The sequence below is a fragment of the Eleginops maclovinus genome, chromosome 16, assembly GCF_036324505.1.
Source record: "Eleginops maclovinus isolate JMC-PN-2008 ecotype Puerto Natales chromosome 16, JC_Emac_rtc_rv5, whole genome shotgun sequence".
Taxonomy (NCBI): domain Eukaryota; kingdom Metazoa; phylum Chordata; class Actinopteri; order Perciformes; family Eleginopidae; genus Eleginops; species Eleginops maclovinus.
In genome coordinates, this window is record NC_086364.1 from 11,211,028 (window position 1) to 11,232,459 (window position 21,432).

The 21,432-nt window shown below is 38.1% G+C and overlaps 3 protein-coding genes across 7 annotated transcripts; 2 read left to right on the forward strand and 1 right to left on the reverse strand.

Moving 5' to 3' along the window:
• Positions 1-323: 323 nt before the first annotated feature.
• Positions 324-3,244, reverse strand: pheta2 (PH domain containing endocytic trafficking adaptor 2). The gene is made up of 4 exons (XM_063904281.1): positions 2,864-3,244; positions 2,061-2,149; positions 1,645-1,948; positions 324-1,490 (listed from the first exon to the last, which is right to left on the reverse strand). Exons 2-4 carry the CDS (start codon positions 2,139-2,141, stop codon positions 1,087-1,089), a joined length of 789 nt encoding a protein of 262 aa, XP_063760351.1. The 5' UTR covers positions 2,142-2,149; positions 2,864-3,244; the 3' UTR covers positions 324-1,086.
• cd2bp2 (CD2 (cytoplasmic tail) binding protein 2) lies at positions 3,099-7,470 on the forward strand. 4 transcript variants are annotated; one of them, XM_063904277.1, is made up of 7 exons: positions 3,099-3,304; positions 4,513-4,591; positions 5,053-5,209; positions 5,595-5,752; positions 5,833-6,418; positions 6,510-6,595; positions 7,194-7,470. In XM_063904277.1, the coding sequence occupies exons 2-7, from the start codon at positions 4,517-4,519 to the stop codon at positions 7,302-7,304; spliced, it is 1,173 nt and encodes a 390-aa protein (XP_063760347.1). In that variant the 5' UTR covers positions 3,099-3,304; positions 4,513-4,516; the 3' UTR covers positions 7,305-7,470. The 4 variants fall into 4 exon arrangements, with proteins under 4 accessions (XP_063760347.1, XP_063760350.1, XP_063760346.1 ...); XM_063904280.1 differs by having other exon boundaries at positions 3,106-3,304; positions 5,077-5,209; XM_063904276.1 differs by lacking the exon at positions 3,099-3,304 and adding an exon at positions 4,073-4,207.
• Positions 7,471-8,773: 1,303 nt separating this feature from the next.
• prr14 (proline rich 14) lies at positions 8,774-20,191 on the forward strand. 2 transcript variants are annotated; one of them, XM_063903656.1, is made up of 11 exons: positions 8,774-8,888; positions 10,218-10,245; positions 10,333-10,503; positions 11,358-11,520; positions 11,612-11,677; positions 12,294-12,334; positions 12,950-15,600; positions 15,876-16,008; positions 16,106-16,215; positions 16,899-16,967; positions 17,760-20,191. In XM_063903656.1, the coding sequence occupies exons 7-11, from the start codon at positions 13,592-13,594 to the stop codon at positions 18,049-18,051; spliced, it is 2,613 nt and encodes an 870-aa protein (XP_063759726.1). In that variant the 5' UTR covers positions 8,774-8,888; positions 10,218-10,245; positions 10,333-10,503; positions 11,358-11,520; positions 11,612-11,677; positions 12,294-12,334; positions 12,950-13,591; the 3' UTR covers positions 18,052-20,191. The 2 variants fall into 2 exon arrangements, with proteins under 2 accessions (XP_063759726.1, XP_063759727.1); XM_063903657.1 differs by lacking the exon at positions 10,218-10,245 and having other exon boundaries at positions 8,792-8,888.
• The last annotated feature ends 1,241 nt before the right edge of the window (positions 20,192-21,432 follow it).

The window sequence follows — 21,432 nt, forward strand, 5'->3', positions numbered from 1 at the left end:
GTGTTGTAATGATCCAAGTAAATGTTTAGATAACTTGATTAAGAAAACTTTCTAAAATATTTAACTGATCAGGTCGAACAACAGCTGCTTTGTATTTTGGTTTCCTGCTTACTTCTATAAATATCTGTGCTGTTTCTGACTAAATATACAGCCTACTCTGTAAAGCAGGTGTTTCCCTCCAACACATTGCGCCTGCAGTGCCCTCTACTGTTGACCAACCTTTATTGACTGCCATTTACGTTCAAAGGTATGGTTGTGTCTGTCTATGTCAACTTAATGATGAAAGAAAAATGATGGTGTTGAAGTCAAACCAATTTTATTTTTCATGCAAAGAAAATGTATTACACTATTTGCTTGATAAAATAACGAACAAGGATACAAAAGCATTTTTTATGAAGGACATTTTGATGCATAACCAATGATGTGTGTGTTATATATATATAATATTTATGTGTATTTTTTTGCTTCAAAAGTATTTTCTGATTTGAACTATATGAAAGTCTTGTTCTCTGTTTGAATCATAGTTCCTAAGTGTTGACAGATCAATTTTGTAAGTGTATAATACTCTTTGCTTAATACTAATACTCATCATTTGCACAACATACTGTATGTATGAATATGTATATACAGGTGTGTAGCTCCTGTTCGCTAACTGTTACATTGTTCCGTATTAATTACTAAAATTGATACATTGTGAATTTCATTAACCTCATTCGAGGTGCTGCAGGCAAAGACGCTGTTTTATGTCCAAAAAGTGCAGATGTGCAGACAACAGCAGCTCCAGATTCCGACCCTCTTGTGCAGATTCCTTAGCTTGTTCTCTGTTGTATCCCATTGTCACATGAAGGCCGTCTTGGCTCAGGAAATTAACAACTTCTATAAAAACAAATCTAAAATAGGAGGGATCTAAACTCATCCTTTTAAACACTGGCATCATTTAGCACATTTACAGTTTGTGTCAGGGCCTGAGACTCTTATGTTCCTAAATACCGATAAACCCACAACCCTTCAGGTTCAGTTCCTCTTGACACGCATGAACCACTCCATCTCACTTCCTCTTAAATGGTCTGCAACCCCCAGGTGGGTTCACCCAAGGTCGATGAGATGTCCATCGATGCTTTCATCTTTTGCTCGTCGACTCCCCAGCCATTCCTCTCTCGCTTTCTTCACTTCTTGGCCATAGTAATCATGAAGTTTGCCGAAGTCCTCCAGTGGATCAAAACCAACCAATGGCCATTCCCCGTACAAAGGAGCCGGTCCATTAAGTGGTGTAACATGAGCATTTCTCCTGGGCCACAGTTTAGGGGATTTTTTAGCCACCACTTTAGGTGTTGTTGACTGTGTTTGTAAAACAGGGCAAGCGCTGAAGCTTCTCCCCTCCCTGACCACTGCTGCTCGGCCCTGCACAGGCAGGAAGTGAGTGGAGTGTTTGAGGGCACTGAGAGAGGAACTGTGACGAGATGTACCTGAGCCTTGTTGCTGTTTAGCGTCTGCAGATGGAAAACAGGAAATTAACACGTATTTAGACTCCTCATGAAGCAAATTACAAAAACAAATACACATTTATATAAAGTCTTTTGCAATGGAGTAGTTGGACATTTAGTGTTAGATGATGAGACCAATAAACAAATAACACAAACACACCTTCATACTGCCTCCCCAAGTCCCTCACCAGAAGCGAGAGGTAGCAGTGGCTGGCTGAGAGCAAAGCTTTCACCCAGCTCTCCTGAATCTGACCATCCCCAGCTGCAAACCTGTATGTTTTGAGTCCGGGCCCTTCAAACACCAGGGAAAAGGCAAACTGTCCGTCAGACTCAGAGCGCCGGACCGCACAGCCCTCCAGCACAATGACACCCAGCAGGTGTCTGTCAGCGGGGCGCTCCTGGTAGAAAAGCAGGTTTGCCTTCAGGACAAACCACCGCCGCTGGTAGGTGGCATTTCTCTCTTTCTACAAAGAAACATGGTAAAATAAAACAGGATTATCACATTTGCCCTTACAAGGAGATCAGAATTTATTATTTAGTTATGTCATGTTGTCTGTGTTTTTTGTTAATCCAAACCTTCTTGTAAAGGTATCCTTCTTTATCTACCGGAGAGGTGCATGAAAGGTAATGGGTCAAAAGCTTCTCATGGAGCTTCATCCCACCACCTGAGAACAGAAAGTGATTTTACATTCAGGATGACAAATATTGAAACTGCTCGACATGTAGGTGTAAATACATTTAACAACTCCAGCTACAATAAATTATCAAGTTCAATTTAATACATCTTATATATTCTTCAACTATCCTTTGAAAGCAGCTATTCGTCCATCTAATATACCATATAATTACTCTTTGAGGTTCATCTATTTAGTATTTAAAACACAATATTTCCATTTAATTTATACTTTATTCTGATCTTAGATTTATTCCTTTTACTCAGCTAAACGTTTACAGGTGTATTAGCCAACCACCATGTTGAAAACAAGTGGTAACTGTTGGCATGTAACGAAGATCAATTGGCCCCATCTGAATCAGCTCTAACAGTTAGATACTTCTTAGGTACAAATGTGTCAGTAATAACAGTAAGTGAATGAGCAAAACAATTGAAATCATCAAATAACCTTGTTTAAAATAGGAGCCACAATTGGTTTTCATTTTCAACTAATAGTCATATTCATTATGCTTGAGGTTTAAAATGCTGTTATAGAGTGACCCCAAGATTACTTAAATCCAGGACCATTTACTCAAATACTACAAATTAATTGATAAGTTAAAATGACTTGTCATTAACAACATTAAAGTAATGCAAATAAAAGTATATAGTTCTTTTAGTGACTCAGACAGCAGTGACAGAATAGAAAACAGTGACTCAGACTTACCTCAGCCAATGTTAAATCCCTCACTGGGTCACTTTATCCTTCGACACAGTCATTACATTATTAACATTTGCAGATTGTCTTCGAAGGGTCCTCAGAGTTTCTAAGCATTAAGGTAATTGTTCATCAGTTCGTCGCATCCAGAACCAGACAATGTTTGAATATATAGTTTCAGGTTACTATCACTGGTTCTCCCTCGAGTACGAGAGGATGAGTGTTGAAATATAAATAACTCGCCCCACTTCCTGGTAACAAAATCCTGACATATTATATTCTCTCTCCTCTCCGCTTGAGTCTACCCGGAGCTGCCTGGTGGATCAGCCGAACCAAGCAGTCGCTGATAAGAACTGCTAGAAGTGAGATGCTGAATGTTGAAGTGAAGATCTGATGTTATTTTCCTGGGCCCTCTCACTTCTGCATTCTGTGTAACTAACGACTACTACGGTGTGTAAAGCAAATGTTCTTTGGTGAATACTGATTCTTCAGAGGAGATGTCAAACTTATTTTTCTACATTGTCCTGTGTCAAATTCTCTCAATGCTATGCCCTGATCTTTTGCTCTGAATTTAGCTCTAAAATACTTATATAATGTAAGGAAAGATGGTCATTCCATGACCTTTGAATTGTGCCACTTCAATTCTTTGCTTGTTGTTTCTATTTCTGATACACACTTATCCTTTTTATCCTGAAGGACCCCAAGCGATTCAAAGTCTAAATTAGTCCAAGGTGAAGAGATTTACAGGGTTCATTTTACTGGGGAGTGCGTCACCACAGCCTCAATCCAGAACCAAAGGTTGAACTTGAATGCCAAGAGTTTTAATTCATATTTATGCAAAAGACACAACACGTGTGTGCGCCTAAAATAAATTGTAGCTACTTTAGAAAACTATGGTTAAAATGTACTTTTAGATTTAGATTTTCAACTGTTTATTATATGTGACATTCAAGAGACAATACATTTTATAATCTTTTTATTGACAGTTTCTAGACATTTATCATGACCTGCCTCCAGATTATATTTGATAATGTATTTCCCTTATGAACCTTTCCATAGTTTGAGATCTTTCTAGAATTTTGGTATTTTATTGTTCCATCTGAAAAACACTTAATACTTTGTATTGCTAAGGAGCCTTTACATTTGTTATATTCATTATTGTTATAATTATTTCCGTATGTTGTAAATAAATGTCACCGTCGTACAGAATGTGATCCGAACTCCTTAACAGGTGGTGGCGGTAATGCGCCGTGTTGTTATTTACCAACCTAGCACAAACATTGAGAAAGAGAAGAAGAAGTAAACCAACGAAGAAGAAACGAAAACGAACGTTGCTTGAATTCATTTCAGCAGGTTTCGACACCTTTTTCTGCTAAATATCAGTTCATTTGTTATACCAATGTAATATGCATGTTGTATTGCACTAGTTTACTACATGTTATCTTACTTCCAAGCATGAGTATGACTGAGATTATTGCTTTCTCTTGTTTTGCACACGCTGCGTGCCAACTTTGTTGGCTAATATTTTAGCAACGAAGCTAATGAGCACTGAGGTTACCGCTCATATTCACAACGTTAATAGGATCAAAGTAACACAGCCACTTGATACTGTTTCATCCCCTTTTGAATAATAAGATCCACCGTCTTGCCTTCTGTAGAACCATGCCGAAGAGGAAAGTAACATTTGAGGACGGGGAAGGGGAGTTAGAGCTGGAAGAAGACATCCCAAACAAAAAGGTACCACCGTCCCGTTAACATCAATGTTTACAAACAAAATATCTAATTCCATTAAAGCATAAATCAAAAGTTAACGTTGTATGCCCTCAAACAGCCTCCTTGTCATCCAAGTAGGTTTATTAATAATTTATTTAGCTTGAGAAATAGAATGTTTTCAAACCGTAAAGGAATATCCACCTCTTCGTTTTTCAGAAGAATCACCACATTTTGAGACGCATGGTTTTCATTAAGGTGTGGCGTATATATTTTACTTTTCCCCTGAAATGCATAGTGGAGAAGAATTAAACACAAGAAGTACAAGTATCATTTTCAAATGTAAGTCTTTCTTAAGGGACATGTAGTAGGCCTTAGACCCAAATCAACAACAGTGTTATCAGGACATTGAAATAAGTTGCTAAAACTTGCAGGAAATGCAATCCTATGTTACGGAAATGTTAAGTTGTGTTTAATGTGCATTTCAGTTTTTTTCATTGTGCTTGAACCAGACTTGTGAGGCTGTTAGTGGACCAGGCGCTAGGTTTAAGGGCAAACACTCCCTTGATAGTGATGAAGAGGATGAAGGGGAAGACATAAAAAGCACCAACAAATATGATATTCTGGCCAGTGATGACGTGGAGGGTAAGTGTTATTTAATTGTTTGAACGATGATATGACATATTGCTTCAAGTATACACTTATTGAAAAACAAAATGGCACATACACTTTTGGGTTTATATTTATAGTTTTACCATGTTTGCTACGGACTAGATCTGTGATGTCATTTTTAAATTGTGTATCTTTTTGAAATCTTTAGATCAAATTATTCTGAAACAATTTTGTGCAGACACCACAAAATATCTCATTCTACAAATATAATAATAATAATAATAATAATAATAGTTATAACACAATTAAGTGTAGCTAAATCTATATCAAACTGAGCAGCATTTTAACGTGAGTATTTTGTCTAAACATGAAGAGTCATTAATAATGTCAAATTAAACCACACTCACTATGTTTTCAGGACAAGAGGGAGCAACTATTGACTGTGACGAGGGAGTTTCTATTACACCTTTCAACCTGGATGAGGAGATGCAGGAAGGATACTTTGACTCTGAAGGAAACTACTTCATCAAAAAGGAGGAAGAGATTAGAGACAACTGGCTTGACAACATTGACTGGGTAGTTGAATTTTAGTGATATTTTCGTAATCTCTGAAAACCTTTCAAGCACTGTGCAATAATATAAGTCCTTTCTTCCAGGTGAGAATAAAAGAACAACCTTTCAAACAAAAAAAAAAAGGTCTTGGAGCCAAACGGAAACGCCGAGTGGGTGATGAGGATGAGGCTGAGGAAGAGAAACAGAGGGAAGAGAAGCAGGCAGGCCAAGTAAACAATGAGGAAGAAGAGGAAGAGGAGGAGGAAGAAATGGAGCCTGCAGAGGACCCGCTGGCATCCTTCACACAGCACCAGCTCACTGAAGCTGTTGTCGAACTGTTACTTCCTGGGGAGACAGTTGCAAAAGCGCTCCGGCGGCTAGGAGGCCTTGGAGGACAGAAGAAGGGGAAGCTGAGGGAAGAGAATAAACCCGCAGTGGAGGCAAAGAGGGACACAGATAAGCTTGACAGACTCACAGCATTAGCTGACAGATTGGTTGGATCCGGTATGTTTGAGATCTATCAGCAAACATATGAAAAACTGGCCTATTTGATGAAAAGCATGAACAGCAAGCGCCCAGCAGTGAAGAAGAGCCCAGGTGGTGATGAAGAAGAAGATGAACTGGACATGTTCGCAGACAAAATTGATGAGAAGCATACAGGCAAATCAGATGAAGAAGAGCACAACACAGGTTTTTTGGTTTTAATGGTATTAATTTCCCTTTTTAAATAGAACAAAATATCTTGTTTTGTTTAATTCTGTTTTTTCATTTTTTTTTTCAGTGAGTGACGAGGTGATGTGGGAGTACAAATGGGAAAATAAGGATGATTCTGAGGTCTTTGGTCCCTTCAACAGTCAGCAGATGCAGGTATCCTATTAAACCAATTTTGAAATGATAAAGCAGTTTCGGTTACAGTTTGGGTCATACCCTGGTTAAGGATTCATGCTTTGGTGTGAGTCTGGTACAGCAGCAAAAAAACATATTAAGGCAGAGTAGTTCAACACAATCCTATTGTTTTGGACTGAAGTAGCAATTTACTGACAACTGTGGTAGAGTTATTTCATAAAAATAATAAGGAACATTTCACATATTTCCATTTAACACTATGCGAACATTGAACATACACTTTTCCCAAAAGATAACCGGTCACAATAGGCTATAGAACTAAAAAGCATTTCCTATGTAAAGCTAAGATTTAATTGAGAATTCCCAAAAAACGAGAGTATAATAGAAACACAAAATACACAAATGAATGTGCATTAGTAGGAGTGTTTGAATGAGTTCCACTTATTATTCATTATCATTATCATTTAATTATTTATTACAATTGATTGTCCTCCTCAGAACTATTGTACGTGTAAACTCAATACTATATGTTTTGAACTTATTGTGCTCCATGTTGCTTCTACCTTTTAACCTCAATCTCCCCCGGTTGGTTTTAATCTTCTTATTGTTTGTTCTCCAGGGTTGGGTGGATGAAGGCTATTTCAGCACAGGTGTTTACTGCAAGAGGATCGACCAAGAGGGAGCTCAGTTCTACAACTCTAAGAGAATAGATTTTGAGCTCTACACATGATTTCTGTGTAGTTAATTAATTACAATCACAATCAGTCTTGACAGTCATGTTTTGGCCTAAGCCTATATTCTGTCTATTCATCCAAGGAGTTTTCGTTAAATCTGTCATTTTAACAGCGGCTTTGTTTTCTGTACATTGTTTTTAAATAAATAACTCATGCTATTAACCATTTTCTTTTTTTAAACTAAGGGGTTAAGAGAATTTTGAATTGATTTAATTTTAGTCACTTAGTAAAATGTAAATGGCTGTTCCACTTTGATCTGTAGATTGACATTTATGGTAATCATTTCAATTTATTATTTAACACTAGTATGTAAAATGTACTATTGTACTAACTTGTCAACTTAGCAGGTATTATTTTAAACGCCAATATTAAATTGCAACCTTATTTTGAAGAAATTCACGTTTTCAGTGAGATGCCTTTATATCTACTTAACTTTCTTACACTTGAATAATACACAATGTTATAAAATACGGTGCAAATTCAAATTGTATATAATCTTTCAAATATGCAAAAGGTCAGTGACGATACAAAATCGTGTGTGTAACAAATTGATCACAATCTGCATTGAACTCACTTTGCAAAAAAGGCCAATATTTGCAGCTTGCGAAATTTGAGAATTGTATATGTTTCTTTGACTTAACAAATGTTATATCCTGCAAATATTTGGCAGATGAATCTTCTTCTTTTCCTTATAATTCTTATGGAAACTGATAAACCAACTGAATGGGAAATGCTCCCTGTTTCTTACGAGATTGCATTCAGAGGCCAAATAAGTGCGTAGTTATTAAAAATATGACAAAAAAGATCATGTGTACATATTTTCAAGGCATGGATCCTTGGGATGCCAGGCCACTTCAAGGCTTCGCCTACATTTTTAACCACATTAATACAAGGAATATCAACAAAAACGAATTTAACCATCTTTTAAATAATAGCTCTTAGAATCAAACAGGAACATGGCAGCAAGCGCAGCAACAATCCATGATCCAGATGCAACCATTACAAGTGGAAACCTGCAAGACCAGAGAGCACCACCTGGAGATGATGCACTGGATGCCTAGTTTGTCACATGCGTCAATAGATGATGAGCACAGATAGAGAAGGAGAGATGCTCTTGGTGTCCGGGAGTCTACCTCACTTGGAAAAAACTGATTTAATGTATGAATGTGACCTATCCTTACATTTTCACGTGCGATTATTTATTTTTACCGGTCGCTGTTCACGTTTTTTTAATTGTATTTAAGTTCATCATTTCGACTTAATCAAACATGTGTGTTTAGATACTAGGTCACCCGAGGACATACTAGAAGACTCATTTTTTTTTTAATTGAGTCTTTTATCAGCGCTAGTTTCATTGGACGCCCTCAACCTACGACGTTTCAAAGTCTTCTGTCATTGGTCAGAATTCAACAAGGGAAACACAACTCCTCTTGTGATTGGATGATCTGTCTGTCTGGTTGTTGGGATTTGTGAAACGGAAGCATTTGCATGAGCGAGCCGCTTGTGTGGCGCCGTCCGGCATGTCTTGTTTACTGTGAGGTCGGAATACTACCCTCGGTCCAGCCAGCTGGTCGTTTCTGGTAGGTTTGTTCACTATGATTTTGCAATAAAACCCACAAGCAACTGAACTGCGTTACCAAGACGTCCTTAGTAACCACATAGAAGACGTTTGAGCGTTAGCAGAGATGACAGCTACCGGCGGCTACGGCTATTCCCCGGTGCACACACTGTTAACTGTATATCACACACTGTGAATATCGGTGTTAGCCATACCCTGCAGTGTTTACCGATTGTTACAATAAAGCTATGCTAAGATATATCTCTAAGGTAGTTGGCCTTAATGCCATTTTTAAAAGATGTTCGTTGGATAAAATACAACACCTTTGGCTAACATTTCCATTCGTTTGGTTAGCCCCCACATAAAAGTTTGAATGTGAAACAGTGCCCCTTCCAGCATTTAGACCTAGCCGAGTGTTACCAATTGCCCTTCTATTTGATTGAAACAATTCAATTAAATTAATCTTTATTTAAATAGCTAGCAGCTTAGCTTTTAAGGTTGTGTATCCAACGTTAGATTTAGCCAACATTTTGCCAACGTAAGTATGAGTAAACTCATTAATGTGCCAACGACAATGACCAGCTCAAATCCAAAACATGTGTTTTTTCCACCAACCCTATTATTGTATTCATATTGAGACTGCAAAGGGCGTTTTAAATGTATATCATCGTTTTATTCTCATTAACTGATTAACATCGAACATATAAAAGACGATAACTACATCATCCACCAAGTAGGCCTATAATGTGTGTTACAATATATGGCATCCTCTGTTGAAACTGTGTAAGAGAAAGTAAAACCGGTGCAAAATAATCTTCAACATATAGGATACATCTAGATTGCTTGTTGAAAATATTTTCGCGCAAGTTGACATGTAAAAAATAAAAAGGATAGGCTGTAACATCCATTTCCTTTCTAAAAGGTGTCCAAATAGCCTTTACAAGATTTACCAACGTTTTTATTTACTCTCTGAAAAGAATTCCTCTTAATTATATTGACCTTGCCTGTGAAATAATCCTATATTTTTATATTTGTCATCCCATTCATGTTACCAAACATGTTTTGTTGTTTATTACAAGTTGTTACTTAAATCTTTTTTTTTCTAATCTTTTTTGCGTTAGACAAACTGTATGATTCTGAAGGCACTATTTTCTTTTTGGAATAAACAACACATTTGAATAAATCATCTTGAGCTAAAGAAAAATGAGAAGGCAATTTTCCCAATTTGTCTGTATTTTGTATGTTCTATACCCAGTGATTTATTTTTGAAAAAGAGCCAGCTTTGAAATCAATCATGTAAATAACCAATCTCAAAAAGGAAATTACTAAAAGATGTTGTTGCTCATTTCAGATCAAACAACCATCCCAGAGATCATAAAGTAGGTGAAAGTTAATGTTTAACACCTATTTTGAAGTGCTTTAATGCTGATGTGATACCCTGCATGTGTTTTTCTTGTTATTTACAGAAAAGGACAGACACGGAGAGAAAGAGCGAGCAAGGGGATGTTTACTCATCCCTGTGACTCGCTCCCTCAGATAGTTTGTCCAATGGATGAACATGCTATTCCCTCAAACAGTTTCTGTAGTGCACCTCCCCACAGTGAACCTCTCCTCCCCCTTTCCTCCGTCACTCCCAGGTATAGTTGTCCCGGCACCTTTTTCTTTTGCTGTGAGTTTGTTTCCCCCTCCTTGCTTTGTGACACTTTTTTTCACAGTTTAGGACTTACGGATTAAACGAGAACATGCTCTGGAAACTTTGCTATTATTTCTTAAATGATCCTTTCCATCAGTTCTGATACTAGGAAAGTGTATTTTTTCATCTGTTGGACTGCCATGCATCATTCAAACTTTGATGTCTGTCATTATTTTGGTGACGGAGTTCTGACACCGCTGTTGGCAATCTGGTATATCTTATTTCAATCTTAGCAAAGAGCAGTTTGCAAAATGCTCAGCTAACAGCTACTCATTTTGATGTGACTCTTTTGCCGGTTAAATAGACGGAGGTCGTATTGGCTGTCACTGCTTTAGTTAAGACGGTCTGTAATTTGATGGCAGACTAAAATAAAACTTGGCTGTTGTCTGTGTCTGTGCTCAGCCACACTTTTTTAAAGAGGCAAATGAAGCATTGTTCCGTAACAATGCAAGCAGAGCAATAACTCCGACAGTCATACATCCTCTCTGTAGCTTATCACTTCATGTTGATTTCATGCGCTTTTCTAATAAACTAACCGTATCATACAAATAATTTAGCTCAAAAACATTATATTTTTGATTAAGTACCCATAGAAATTCGAGCTTTTGAAGAATTAGGTGTGCCAAGTTAGGGGACTAAATCATTACTAATTATGAAAGATCCATAATGTTGATTTAATATCAGAAGATCACCAATACTAAAGCATTCTTTAAGACCTAAAGTACTGTTTTTCTCACTGTTTAAAAAAACCAACTTAATATTGACTTGATTTTCTGAAAACATTTTAAACATTCACAGCTGTGCAGATGATGGAATATCTGGACACAGAAGGAGTGGCCGAATTCAAGAGATCAAAGCACAAACCCCTGAAAAGCAAAGCCCTTCAGACAGCGGAGCCGCTCAGGAATCATCCAGACAGAATCTGTCTCCCACAAAGAGACAAAGGGAGAGTGCAAACATGGTAGGGGTTGAATAAAAAAAAAACTTGGTTCAGATAATCAATGTAACGATTATCCAATTAGTAACTGTTTATGCATATCTCTGGCTTGTAGGTACAAGTGTCGCAGTCCGAGCAGTTTAGAATTGAAGGCACACATGTACTGGAGAATCAAAACGAGGTCAGTGGCATCTTTCCTTGCTCCAGAGGTTTCCACACTTGACTCTCTCTGTGTCTCTGTTGGTCTTCATGCCCTACTTGATGCTGTTTTTTTTAATGTAATGCAGCTTTCTGTCTAATCTGTGCAGCAGCTTTGCCGTACGGCTGCATATGTCAACATTGAAGACCTGTACAGTGAACAGAGTGTGAGGGTTAATTGAGGGATTGTAATCCTCCTTCACGGTCTACTGCATCTGACGAGCAGTCCACTGTCTTAATGTGACCCAGTGAAGCATAGGCAGAACAACAATGCATCGTGTCTCTATTGTCTTCTCTTTCACTTGTTTTGCAAGTGAATAAATAGCACTTTCTCAGAATAAACACAGAATAAGTAATCAAGGTAATGAATATGTACTAAATAATTGAACGTCCTCAGTCTTTTAACAACATCTGATCAAAATGAAGCTTTTTTTGCAAATCTGAAATTATAGCACTAAAATTTAAATGTATACTCTTTGTTTTATAATGAACTAACAATAATACATTTCATGAACGACAGCATTTGTGTTTTATTGATTTTGTTTAGTTGATTTTTATAAGAAAGGACTCTAAACTTTTTTTATATATATTCTTTGAAGGATGGATTTGATGTCAGTTTAACAGCGGAGCACCAAAACAAGTAAGTCTGAAATGTTTACGTTTTACTTTATCTAAAAACTGCCTGCCAACATGTTTCTTTTATGAATGTGCTCATTTAATTTGTAGTGGTTAAAAAAACTGTTTTTCGATACTGGTGAATAATTAGAAACAGTATTTAAATATCATAATCTCTGTGAGTAACCATGGTCAGAATCTATGATGCAGGCACGCTATGAGTAGTTTTCCATCCGACCTACAACATCGTGCATAGATTTTTGCATTTTGAATAAATAAAGAACTCAGACCTTGTATTGACACCTTACATATGTTCACAAAACTATTATACAGCCCTGGAAAAAATTAAGAGAACACTTCAGCATCATCATATTCTCTTTTATTATTTATAGGTTTGTCTTTGAGGTCATTTTTTGTCATTGTATTCTATAAACTGCTGACAAAATTTCTGTATTGAAATTCAACAGTCACTGGAATGGCTGCCATACATGTAGAGATAAAGATTTAAGAAACATTTGGAGTGGTCTCTTGATTTTTTCCAGAGCTGTGTGTAGTTGTTGTTATTTGATATAACAATGCAGTTTCTTATGGGTGGAATGTGTTTTGAGAGTCTAATTTCCCTTCTCCGTCTTTGTAATAGGCAAAAGACCTGTAAAAGCCCGCGAAAGAAACCAAACGTCTTTGCTTTGGATGTGGAAGTTGAGCAGTTTGTTGAGGATACCACACAGAATCCTGACACCGCTAAATCTGAGATGGACGCATGCGAGGTATTGGCTGTTGCTCCGATGGGATGGGTGATCGGCCCCTTATTTCAGTCTTTCAAGTCAAAGATGGCCAGTTTCACAGAGATAGTGATGAGTCCTGTTAAACTCTTCAAAGCTCATAGTCCTCCACCGTGCACGGAACATCCAGACAAACTCGATGAGTGTGAGCTACAAGCCGATGCACCATCTGATGTCGAACACTCAGAGCAGAGCGGTACGTTTCATCCAGAAGCACAAAGCAGGAATAGTAATCGGATGCTGAAGAGGATCAGCAGACGCTCAGTAAAGTAGAAGGTTTAGAAAACACAGAAACTGCTGCTCTTGAATATTCAAAGAAATTATTGTTTGATGTGGAGTTGCAAACACACAGCTCTGAACAGTCAGACGAAAGTGCAATAACCCAAAAGGAAATAAGTTCTCTTGATTCTTTGCCTTTGCAACACCCTCCCTTACCCTGCATTGTTTCTGAGGAAGTTGTAAGTGCCTCGCATGATTCCAGAGACAAGTTTTCTGCTGTCATGGAAGACCAGGTAGGCAATGTGACTGTCCAGCTGAAACCACTGCTGAGGAAATGTACCGTTAATAGAATAAGAAAAGAAAGAGTAAAGAAAGTTACCCCTAAGTCTTCCGAATCCAAAGTCCAGAAGGAAGAGTCGGAGGTTAGTGATGAGCAGGTTTCTTTCATGAATTCTGTAAAATCAGACAAACCTGATTCAGTCTGTTCTAATAATGGACGGACACTTAGGCCTTCCTTGAATACTCAGCAGCTGGAGTCTGGACTGAACCCTGACTCTGACTCAGCTTCAACTCTTGTCCGGGCCAAGAGGGGTGTGGAACTGGACTGTGATTCTCAAGAATCTGTGAAGAAGAAGAGAATGACTGCAGATAAATCAAAAAAGGAAACAAAAAGACAAGAGTTTTTAAATGTCGCCTCAGAAGGTGGCATTGTGGAACCATCAATAAATAAAGTTGTGATGACAAATCCCATTGTAGATCAGGAAGAACCACTGAAGCCTGCTAGAAAAAGACAAGCTGCTTTAAAAAGAGAAAATAAGAAAGGGAAAGTAGTACAAGAGTTGCAGCCTGTGTTGAACGCACAGACTGAAAGTTCCTCTGATGCGATGTTGGTTTGCTCACCGGAGGAAATCAGTGCTGTGTCAGAAAACAACCAAAAGGGCAGCGGCCACACAGTGAAGCCGACAAAAAAACTAATGACACGATCGAACAGTAAGGATGTAGAAACCAACCCTGCGAAACAAATTGAGCAGGAACTGTTATCACTAGTCCTTGTCCGTCCTTCTATAAAGCCCCTCCAAAGCACAAGCAAGCGCAGGAATATAAACAGCAAACCACTAAAACGGAAAGCAACAACCCAATCAGGTCCAACTTCAGAATCAGACTGCACTTTGGTTACTACCTCATCAGCATTATCAATGAAGCATCTACAACTCACAGCTCGGAACACCTCTTGGGATGATCAGAAAGAGGAGAGCTTGGAAAAGGAGCTCAAGCTGCCGTCCAAACGATCCAAAAAGGCTTTAAAAGTTGCTGATAAATCATCTGTGTCGTGTGGGAATCGAGAGACAAAGCAGTGTGTAAATAACCTTCATTTGGTGGCCAAAGAAAACCAGCCTAAACAAGGCAAATGTAAAATCTCAATGCACACTGTTTATTTTGAAATGACTCCTTTTGAAAGTACTCAACAACCTGTTTCTCCACCCTGTCAATCTGATGGAGACTCTAATGTACAATTGGATAAAGAAGTTAAACATGTTGTTGAAGGGAAAGACAGGGTGGCTGCTTCTGTGTCAGAAGAGGTAGAGGCCAGTAAACAAAGCCGAACGAGTGTGTGTGGGCTAAGGTCTACTGCAAGAAGGGTTAACATTGTGCCAAGGAGAGCCGATAACCAAAGGAGAAAAAGCAGAGTTTTAAGTAGGACTCTTAAAGGTGAGGAGGTGACCAGCTCCATCACTATGGATGATGCAGACCTGGCGAGTTCACGCTCCTCAGGAAACTGCACGTCAAAAGGCCTGTTGCGCAGCTACTCTTGTCCAGAGATTCCGTCCCTTCAGTCTCAGGACACGCTGTGGACTTCTACTCTGCACTCCCCGCATCACCGAAGGATCCACAGCACACACCAGCACCAAGCCTCCCACACTCCCTCTGTCCATCATTCCCAGAAATCCCTGCGACGGGCTCGCCGACACACGGTCTGCAGTGTAGAGGTGGAGAGGGAGATCGCCCCTCTCTGCCTCCGTAAGGAGGTGTACCCCTCCAGAAGATCTCTGCCGTCTCTCCTGTCTCCCAGTTTTGCTCTTTCTCCCAGCTCTGCCCTCTCAGCTCTTGCTTCCTGTTTCCTCTCAAGCCCCTTGGCGTTCCTTTCCAAGAAAGCTGACAGCAGAGGAGCTGCAGCCAGCCCATGCTCATCCAGTCATGTCCCCCCCCCCTCCTTCTGTTCTCCTTTATACCCTTTCATATCCATCCAAAGAATTGACGACCCTAGTGCTCCGTTGGACTTCAGCAGCAGGTAATACGGGTTTCACTTGTTTTAATTACATTTTTTATGATGATGCCTGTGATACTCTAATGATTCTGAACTGTTTTGATATCAATTATTTTACTTTTGATACTAAGTACACCTTGCTGATTCAAACCTATAACTACTTTTACCTGAGTAAGGTTTTGAATGCAGAGCTTTTACCCTTGGTGGAGTATTTTCACAGTGGGGTATTAGTACTTTTATCAATGGTTCTGAAGAGTGTTTTCTCAATTGGCTGGTGTTAACTTTTGCCTTTTTTGCAGTGGGCAAAGTGAAATTGAGAGAAGACGACAGAGTAAAGAGGAGGATGATGGCGAGGACACGAGCACTTCCAGTCAGGAGTTTGAAGATATAGGGTTAAGAGAAGAGAAGGCCTTTTCAGATTCAGAAATCAAGGTATACATGATTTAACATACATGTAAGGACATCTTTAACTTAAAGTATAGAACGTGGTTTTGATTCAGCTTACTAATCCCCTTGTTCATGTTTGCAGCTGGTGCAAAAACATGAGGAACGCGGCAAGGTGTCGTCTATTAGAATTCGGAAAACTTTGCCCAAACCTCAAAACAACCTGACACCCATGGGCCTGCCCAAAGCCATCAGGTGAATACTCAAACACAGGAGCAACCGTTCACTCTAGACCTTGGGAACAGTATGTGCATTATGGTATTTAAAAGGCATCTCACTGCCTTCATCAGCAAATGGAGCTGACTCTGTGTAATTGGTGATTTTAAGTTGCATTTAAAGGTCATAAAAGAACATGTGTGCGTAGTATACATATAAAAGGTCATGTTCGATCATTTCAAGCCAAGTTAAACTCGTATATCATTCTGTTAAAGCTAAGATGGGTGATTAGTTATATGAATAAATCAAATGGTCTGACAAAAACATACAATAATCCCCCCCGCCCCATGCACTTATTGCTCAACTGCCAGCGTACCTGCGGTCAAGTCCTTAAAAATCGCCATGTTTGTTTTTTATGCAACATTTTACGCGTTGCAAAATGTGGGACATTTTTGCTTGATTAATAAAAAATGAGTAACTTTAATTGGAAAAAACATGGGCCAGGTGTTTTGGTTTGTTAATTTTGAAAATCTAGTTTGCTGTTTTTCTCCAGTGTTACACAACCTGTAAAGGTCTCTCTGCCTTTACATGGGGTTAGCGTGTTAAGTAGGTCAAATACAAATGCCATTGAAAGGGAAATTGTCAATACATGTCTGTTCACTTTGATCAATATTCCGACTGATCACAATTGTGTTTTTTTCTTCTTCTTTGTCACATCACAGGCTGAAAAAGAAGGAGTTTAGTTTGGAAGAAATTTACACCAATAAGAATTTCAGCCAACCTCCTGAGGGGTAAGATCAACATTACAGCACTGACTCATAGAAACACAAACACGCACACACAGAATATGTAATTCTTATAGGTATATGTGGCATGATTTGGACAACATCAATTACAGCTTTACATTTAGAATTTTGAACAGTAAAACTAAATGTATTTCTGGCTCCAAGCTTAGTTCATGGACTTTTTCCAAAATCTTCCAAAGCCATTTCATTCTGATTTAGAAAAATTCTGGTTCAGTAAAAAGGACAGAATTGTTTTTGCACATAGTTTATCTCAATAAAGGGATTAGTTGAAGCCTTGCTGTGAACACTGTGAATGTATTATTAGAAAATGTGTACATATTTAAACTTGAAAGTTTAGTGGTCAGCGCCGCTCAAACATATAAGAACATCTTTGGTTATTTTGATTGTTTAGATTTATCAACAGATTGTCTTTGAATTTAGGAATTGAAAATCAAGTATAGTTAAAATCAGGAATATTCTTTACCTTTTTTAAAGATATCTCTTCAAATCCAGCTGTCGGCAGTACCTTGTCCACATAGACTTATAGAAATGGTTTAAGGGTCCTTTATTTATCACGTTTCCCAGTGAACACCCTCAGAACCTGCTTAGTGTGCAGAATGGATTTGTACACAGCTAGTAAGGCAGTTTGACCACAGGGTGGCACCAGAGAGAGAATCCTTCTTTACTCCAATGTGTTCTCAGACATGTGAAACACAATACCTACTGCTTAAGAACTTGTTACATTCCCTTAACTTCCTCAACTCGCTCATTAATTAGAATTTGTTTCTCGGGTTTCAGCCGGCTGGAGACCATTCTCGAAGTGCCTCTCAATCGTAAAAATGGCTCCGAGTCCTGGTTCGGCCAGAGGCGAGTCAAACGTTTTCTGGAATTCTTGGATGCCGGTGAGGTCCGAAGACCAAAGAAGCCACTTGTTGGTGTTGGAAAGTCAGGAAATTCATCCTCCAGGACGAGGCGAGGGGCCTTTGCTAAAGACGAGCTTTCCATCAGCGTGCAGGATTCAGACTCCCTTCTCTGTGCCAAACTCGATCAGCTGAATTTGTGGTTGATAGATGATCAGAGAGACAGTTGACAGCTGCCGCTTAAAAGACACTGCAAGTGATCATTTTGTTCATACAAATATTTGGAATGCATTAACATAAAGATTCACATGTGAATCGTTCAGCTCTTTTTTTTTTGCCAGCACAATCTGTGTATGATTGTTGTGACGTTATTTTTTACGAGTAATGTTGTGTAAAATATTTAGCCCTGCGGAAGAACAATTCATCATTGCACCAGCAAAGTGTTGCCTCGCGTTGGTTATAAACACAGTGGTTAATCGCATTATACATAGTATTTTCATCATTAATGCACTTGAACCTTGGCCGTCCATTTCCCCCCACAGCTTTACATCTGTGATGAGTAAAACTGTCCAGAAACAAATGTTGCCAGCCTTAAATTAAACACTTAGACAATATAAGGACGTTTTCATCATAACCTACAGTTTTTTCAGATTTTCAAATCAATGCATCCTCCCTGGGGAAGTTATGATGCCGTTTTGTCAGGCGAATGCTGTATGCAGCTGATATCTTTTGCATTGTTGTTTGAGAGAAAAAGCATTGTAACATACTCCTGACCTCACTTCCAGCAGTATTGCAAGTGTATCCATAAAGGCAGCTATTCTTTATTAATGCTGAATGTAACTTTAAAACATGCCACACAGAGATTTGTATTCGCTGTAGCCAATCTCACAACCAGTATGTACAGTAGTTTGTGTCTGCAAGCGACTTGTTAATCTTTCTACCTTGGTATGTTATATTAATATTTATGCATGTTGTTTGTACATTCATGGAAGAATGGGGATTTTCTTGTATAAAATATAGCTTCCTTTAGAGAGCACTTCACCAAGAGTCGAGGTGTTGAAATACCACTGCTGGCTTTATTACGTCTTTTTCTCTCTGGATAGATTTATGGTGTCTACATTTGATTTGGAAAAGTAACTTCTTTATCTGTGTGTATATTTTTAAGAAGCTGCCTTAACTGTAAGATGTTCTCGCCTTAGATGTGTTGTAGATGTATTTGTTAGCATCATTTCAATGGGTCTTTCAAGTAACTCTTGGCACAAAGGTTTTTATTATGAGATAGTTTCTTTTTATATACATGTATAAAAGTACAACATATTCATACATTTGATATTAATAAAAGTAATACGGTAACAATGCAATAGTGCCAAAACAAGTGACCCTCTCCTTGAGTTCCTGTATATATGGTATCTAAGAATGAGTATCTTGTAATGGCATTTAAGGTGGAAATATATAAGGATTGGGTCATTACTGGGTAATGACATGTTATCTTTAATATATGTAATGTAAATGTGTCATGTAGTGTTTTGTCTCAGAGTATTGTTGATGCTGGATTTTTATACGGTCATTTAGATTCAGAGTTTTGTTCACATATTGTTAAATAAATATTACAGTAAAAAACAAGTCCAAGTTTTAAAGATTTTGGTACTGTTTTTAAGGGTAGTATAAAAAACATAAAAGGTTTAGAGGTAAAAAAAAGTGTAAACTGGGACAGTAGACATTTCCTCAGTACAAGAAACACTAAAGCCGCCATTTTGTGTAACTACAGTTTCCTCATATCTTAAAGGATTTTAGTTTGTACTGTCCACTGTCTGTCAACATCCGAAAGTCACTCTCTTGTAGAGGTTTATCAAAGTTTATCAGTTTTGCAGTGTGATGATGTATGAGATCAGAGCCATCAGTATGGGAATCGAAGCCAGAATGGCCAACCATACCACGATGGAGATGATGGCCAATTTTCTTGCCTTTCGGGATGCATTCTTTCTCTTTTGACCTTCAGTATTCTCAGCCTGTTGAAGTAAGGACAAAACCATACTTTAAATTAAGTGTCAAATCAGAAAGAAGTAAAGAAAACTAGAGGTGCACTCAGAGAGCCAAGGCTAAATATCTAATCTATCAATGTTAATGTATCTGCTCTGTGATTCCAGTCCTAATCGAAAAGGTAAATGGTTCTGCCACCAAGTTATTGAAAATCTAGCCAATAGTTTTTCTGTGATCTGACAGTCAAACTGAAATTTAAAATATGAACTCCTTGGCAGATATAATATGTAACTATGTTGTTTTAAGTAGTTGATGGATTTAAAAAGACACTATTTAACCCCACTGCTGTTAATGTTAAGACGTGATTTAAAATAAAAAATTTGAAATATTTTTCCTGATCTTAATTTAAACCCAGTGGGTAAAAAAGTCTAAAAGTGGTAATTATTCCTCTGTCGCAAATGTTGCTTTCACATTTTAATTATGGTTGTTTTTTTGTGATTTAATTTATATTTTACATACTTTCCTGCCGTTTAGAGAATTCAGCAGCAGTGTGAAATCTTAAGGCTTCGACATTTTGACTTACAGATGGAAAAAAAAAGAGAGAACAAAATACCTTGATTGAATTTATCAGAGCGTAGATTCCGATGCAGGAGAGTCCACAGATGATGCTGCTGATGGCGAGTTTCCTGTAGTGGCTGTCCTCGCAGCAGGAGGGAGCACACCGTTCAGAGATGCTGATTACTGTATCGCCATTATGTTGTGTGCCCCCGGTCCCTGGGATGGTGTTCAACTGGACTACTTCCTCTTGAATTCCACTCACTTGAGATTCTGACATTTCTGCAAACTACAGAGCATGTAAGAAAGGGGAAAGTAATAATTACTAAAAGAAAAAAGAAAACGTTTTGTGGAAGCAATATGCAAATGGAGTCTGAAAAGCAAAGAACCATTTCAGGATTTGTTTAAGTGATGGATTTAGGGTTTTAGGTTTGTTAAAAATTGTTTGTTTTAAAGATAAACAGACATTTGAGGAACTGGTTTCGCTGTTGTGTAAGGGCAAGCACAGCCATAGGTAAATGTTAAGTTTGACTTTTTCTTTTAGGAATGTTGGTCAGATACAATGGGACATAATTCCAAATAAGTATTGTATTTGATCTTTTATGTTTAATTTTGTTGCTGTTTACAATCTGAACCTCATAACATTTCTACTGACTTCAAAGGCACAATGCCAGAGCAACTCCCTTCATTATTCAACTTGAAAAACAATGCATAACACTGCATGCATTCATCCCTATTTGTTTAGGACTGCACATGATGAATCAAAAATCGTCACAGAGAATAATAGATTTGTTCAAATGTAAGTGTATTTTAAATGTCCCTTTACAATAAGACTCAAATTTGAACCTCTGGAGATAAAAATGACAAAGGGATCTCTATAAAGGTCAGGGTCAATTTCACAAACTCTTTCTTTATCTTTGTAGAATTGAACTTGTACTTTCATGGGAATGTATTTACATGATGTCGATATCTCTTGTTGCACAAATTGTTGCACACTTGATTTAAAGACACAGAATAACAACAGGAAGTAAATGCTTTTTTCTTTCCATTTTTCCTTTGTCTTTATCCTAATTTGT